Consider the following 5,725-nt stretch of genomic DNA (forward strand, 5'->3'; position numbering starts at 1 on the left):
GAGTATTTAAGTAATTAATCAAGTTTAGATTTATGCTAGTAGGGTGATCTGTAAGTACCTTATCCATTATCATCATTAAGGATGGTAATTGGTAGTAGATAGTACTTTAGTGGTGACAACTAGTAGTTAATACGGTGGTGTTGATGACAATAATAACTGGGTATTGGTGAAGGAGTGATACTGCTTGTGGTTGGTAATTGTAATAAAATTATGGCAATAAAAAAATAAATGAAAATAAATAATACAATTACGTACATTTTTTTATATAAAAAATAATTACATTAATTAAAGTGTAATTGGTTGCATAATATAATTACCAATCCATTACATTAAATTATTATTATATAACTAAACAAAATAATGGAAGATAGATATGCATTCCATTATTATAATTTTGATACATCTTACTAAACATAGTCTAGTTGGGTACCCAAACAATGGTATCACTATTAACGAAGTGGCAAATTGGAGGTCCTCCAGGCTTAACCTTTAGGATCTGGAAGGCAATATGCTTGGGGTTCCAAGCCGATGTATCTGTGTGGCATACTGCAATGGCTTTAGCTTTGGAGCCATCAACGCCTTCCAATGGAATCGTATAAGCCTTCATGGCATTGATTGTATGACAGTAAAATACAGCATATGCATACCTCTGCTTGTGGCACACTATTTGATTATCTCCAATCATTTTGATTCCCTTTAAAATTGTATACTCCTGTTCTTTATTCTTCTTTTCTGCCTCATTCGCAAGCGCCTGAACTTTCTTCCCAAACTTTGTAATGACAAAATCAACTAGTGATTCTAAAGATGTAGCACAATATTTATTTTCTCCCCTAATATTTGGTGCCTCACAGTCTTCAATTGTTCGTTTCGCAGTTTGAGCTTCCTTTGACGAAGGTTCTATGGAAAAATATTTGAGAATTTGTGGTAACATATTGCTTGAAAATGGTATGGTCTCAGCAATTTTTCTTGGCAAGAAATTGGAGGTTTTGTTTGATTTAGTAAAATTAAGGGTCATGTTTTTGTGAGGAAGGAGATCATCATATAAGAAGAATATAGTGGGTGTACTTGGTATGAAACTAGTTTTTCTCAATTCATTCCAATATGCAACGTTATACTCAACTCCGTTTTGTCCATAGCCTCCCCTGGAGTTGATAGAGTCGTCCTCTGCAAATGAAATAGTGATTTCGTTTCCTGCATGCAATATATAATTGCAAATCAAGAAAAAGATAATGCTTGACATGAATCAAAGTGTACGATTTTCACTAAGTGTTTAAAATATATAATAGCATTCAAGAAGGGTTGGGGTTGGGGGGGGGGGGCGGCTGGGGGGGCGCGGGCTGTGGTGGGGGAGGGTGAGGTGGGTGGGGTTGAGGGGGGTGGGTGTGTGGTGGTGTGGGGGTGGGTGGTGGGGAAAGGAGGGGTTGGTGGCGTGGATGGCAATTTAATATTTTACTGAAGCAAGATAAATAAATAAATACAGCAACTTGTAATGGATTGTTTTTCACTAATACGACGATTGAAAAAGAAAGAGAAAATGAAACTAACCAGGCTGTAAAAGATCTTGTAGAGCTTTGGGCATGGATGTGTTTGGTAGCATGGACTTCCAATACACCTCTGCAGGTAAAGAAGCATTGCTTTGCTTCCTCTTAAAGCAAGCTGCCAAACTTATATTAATTAGTTTCTGATCTTATTTGCATCTACTAACACATATATAACAAGCAGATTTTTTTTTTTTTGACAATTAAGCATATATAGAATAAAATTTAGTGCTCACACAGAATAAAGCAAAGATGGAAAGAAGATGAAACTCCATAGGAACTCCAAAAGATTTCTATTGAAAATTTGGAACAAGCTACCTAGTGAGAATGGGATGTGCAATGAGTGTGAGAATATTAACTTACGCACAACCCAGAAACCAAGTTAGCTAGAATGACAAGGACAAGACTTAGAATTTGATGGTGATACTTGCAAATTGGCTTTAATTTTATTTGTCGGTTCTGTGGTCATAGTCTTCCACGAAGAAACACGTGCGTTTACCCAAGACAAAAAGGGGAATGGATAGTCCTCCACTGAAAAAGACTCTAGCTATCTATCCTTGGACAGACTTAAAATTTTTCTCGACTAAATTAGGATGTACCGTTTGAAGAAGTTTGTTGCATTACTGAACAAAGAGATATACAGCAGTATATATACATGTGTACATAACAAGGATAAACCCAACATAGATAATATTAATCTGAACATTAGTTACAACAAGATCAAGCTTATCACACCCCCTCAATTCAAACCAGGAGCTGATCGGATTGTTAGTCAATCTCAAAGCTGTTGATGTCTCTATCGTGAAAGAGCTTTAGTTAAGAGATCTACAATTTGATCCTTCGAAGAAATATACTTGATCTGAAGTTCCTTTTTGGCTACAATATCGTGAACAAAATGAAAATCAACTTCGACGTGGCACCCACATTGTCACACCACAAGTTCGGATAGGCAGAAGACCCGTAGCCAATATCTCGAAGAAGAGATTGGAGCCAGATGACATCTGTTGTGGCAGAGCCAACGGCTCGATATTTAGCTTTGGTAGAACTCTTTGCAACGGTTGGTTGTTTCCTCGTTCACCACGATACAAGATTGTCACCTAACTACACAGTAAAACCAGTGATTGACTTGCAGTCATCGGGATTGGTTTCCCAATCTGCATCAGCATAGGCATTGATATGGTTTGTTTTAGGTCGAGAAATGAGAAGACCGTAAGTTTGTGCAGCCCGAAGATACCGCAGAAGGCGTTTTACAGCCATCTAATGTTTTAGGATAAATTTCAATAATTGTCCCTAAATTTATATAATTGTAACACTATAATCTTTCAATTTTAAAATGTAACATAAAACCCTCTAAATTTTTAAATTTTACACAATAAAATCTCTCTGACTTTTAATTACTGATTTTCCAGTTAGAAATTAATGTGAATAGCTCCTGCATGGTACTTAGTCAACATTTCTCTCTCTTCTCTTATACAAAGTGTAAAATTATTCTCTCTACGTATAAAAAATTATTTTGTCTACAGTGATATGAAGGATTTAATTTACACATGGCTTGAGAGTGAAAAAAGAAATACTGACTAAGCTCTACGCTGGAACTATCCAGGTCAGTGGCTAACTGAAAAATGGGAAATTGGAGGTTAGAGGGATTTTACTGTACAAAATTTGAAAGTTAATGGGATTTTATGTTATATTTTTAAGAGGGACTGTAATGTTACAACTAGATAAATTCAAGGACAACTGTTAAAATTTATCCAAATGTTTCATGGTTGGTTTGTGCATGAACTGAGATACGTGATGGACTACATAGGAGATGTCTGGCCATGTCAATGAGAGATATTGAAGGCCACCTACAACGCAATGGTATAAAGTAGGATCTGGAGCTGGTGCACTGTCCCGAAGTGTTAGTTTCACTCTGATGAATGTTGGTGTTGAAATCTCATTACATTTTGACATATTACCTTTGATTAGCAAATCTCCTATGTACTTACTTTAAGTGAGAAGCATTCCAGTGGGCAAATGTTGGACTTTGACACTGAGAAAATAGTCAAGCCTGCCTAAATCCTTGACCATAAAACATTGCTAGAGAGAGTGAATCTGTTAAACTTTGAGCAGAGATGAACTCAGAAAACAGAGAAATAACAAGCTAAAGGAAAAAGAAAAAATTTTCAATAGCAAAACTTTTCTCATTCTTTAGTGAGAGCTGAAATTTCATTCATAATATAGGCATAAGAGAGTTGTTTACATTGATTACAAAAAACTAACTTCTCCAACAACTAAAGTAAGCAAAGCATGGCTGGAAGTATAGTAAAATGTTACCTAATACAACTGCAAAATTACATTAGCTAAAAAAAAAAAAACATTTTCAGTACAAACTCCAGCCTAGAATTAAGCAACTAAGCATCTAGGAAAAATCACATTTTAGTCAACACTCCTCCTTAAGATTTTTCCTTGATACTCCAAGCTTTTTCCTTAGCTCTTCAAACTTGTTCTTGGTCAAAGCTTTAGTAAGTATATCAGCAAATTGTTCTTCAGACTTATAATGCGACAACTTAATCTCTGAATTCTTTTCAACTTCCCTTAGAAAATGAAACTTCACCTTGATGTGCTTAGTTTTTCCGTGATGAACAGGATTATTTGCAATGGCAATTGCAGAATTGTTATTACACCAGATAACCATAGGTTCACATTGCTCCATTCCCAAATCTTTCAACAGCTTCCTAAGCCAAATTGATTGGTTTGCAGCAGCAGCTGAAATATATTCAGCTTCTATAGCAGATTGAGCCACCACTTCCTGTTTCTAAGAATTCTAAGAGAAAGGACCTCAACCCCCCCAAAAAAAAGAGCCTGATGTGCTCTTTAAATCATCAACACACCCAGCCCAGTCACTATCCACATAGCTTTCAAGTTTCACAGGTCTTCCTTTTAGAAACCATATACCATAATCAATAGTACCTTTTAAGTATCTCAACACTCTCTTAGCTGTAGCTAAATGCACTTGACTTGGTGAATGCATAAATCTGGATAATAAGTTAGTTGAATACATTAAATCAGTCCTTAATGTAGTCAAGTATAGTAGACTACCAACTAAACTTCTATACATTGAAGCATCTGCTTTCTCAATTGCATCTTCCTTGCTAAGTTTTTCGTTCACAATTAGAGGAACTGCCATAGATTTGCATTTATCCGTATTGAACCTTTTCAACATTTCAAGAGCATATTTTCTTTAAGATATAAAGATTCCTTCAATACTTTGCTCAATTTCTATACTAAGAAAGTAGCTCATACTCCCTAAATCAGACATCCCAAACTCAGTTTCATTTTCAGTTTAAAATCATTCAATAACTGAAAATTTCCACCAGTCACTAATATATCATTAACATATAGTAATACTATCAGCTGAAATTTATCTCCATCACCACTCACATGCAAGGTTAGTTCATTCTCACTCCTCCTAAATCCATTTTGGATCAGATTTGAGTCAATCCTTGCATACCAAGCTCTAGAAGCTTGTTTCAGGCCATAAAGAGCTTTTTTCAGCTTATACATTTTGTCATTTTGACCCTGCATCTCAAATCCTTCAGGTTGCTACACATAAATTTCTTCAGTCAATAAACCATTCAAAAATGCAGATTTGACATCCATGGAACATTTGCCATTGTTTTTGAGCTGCTAAAGACAATAATAATTTAATAGTATCATGCCTAGTAATTGGAGCAAATGTATCTCCATAATCCACCCCTAGCTATTAAGCATATCCTTTAATAACAAGTCTAGTTGTATATCTGAAAATAGAACCACCAGGATTTACTATAGTTTTGTAAACCCATTTTACACCAATTACATTTTTACCTTTATGATGGTGATGATGATAGTAACTAGTAGTTGATGGCAACAGCGGCAATGACAATAGTTGTTAATGGTGGTTTCCAAGTAGTGATAGCGGTGGTTACTACTTATTGTTGGCAATTGCAATAAAATTATGGCAATGAAAAAATAAATAAAAATAAGTAATACAATTGCTCAGATTTTTGTATATAAAAATAATTACATTAATTAAAGTGTAATTGGTTGCATTATATAATTACCAATCCATTACATTAAATTATTATTATATAACTAAAAAAAATAATGGAAGATAGATATGCATTCCATTATGATAATTTTGATTACATCTTACTAAACATAAT

At 34.9% G+C, this 5,725-nt stretch overlaps 1 protein-coding gene across 1 annotated transcript; it reads right to left on the reverse strand.

Annotated features, from left to right (window-relative positions):
* Positions 1 to 310: 310 nt before the first annotated feature.
* LOC131179393 (BURP domain-containing protein 5-like) lies at positions 311 to 2,795 on the reverse strand. Its single transcript, XM_058146225.1, has 4 exons — positions 2,646 to 2,795; positions 1,775 to 1,856; positions 1,546 to 1,656; positions 311 to 1,191 (listed from the first exon to the last, which is right to left on the reverse strand). The coding sequence occupies exons 1-4, from the start codon at positions 2,793 to 2,795 to the stop codon at positions 419 to 421; spliced, it is 1,116 nt and encodes a 371-aa protein (XP_058002208.1). The 3' UTR covers positions 311 to 418.
* Positions 2,796 to 5,725: the final 2,930 nt, after the last annotated feature.

Source organism: Hevea brasiliensis, chromosome 4 (assembly GCF_030052815.1).
Source record: "Hevea brasiliensis isolate MT/VB/25A 57/8 chromosome 4, ASM3005281v1, whole genome shotgun sequence".
In the NCBI taxonomy this organism is placed as follows: domain Eukaryota; kingdom Viridiplantae; phylum Streptophyta; class Magnoliopsida; order Malpighiales; family Euphorbiaceae; genus Hevea; species Hevea brasiliensis.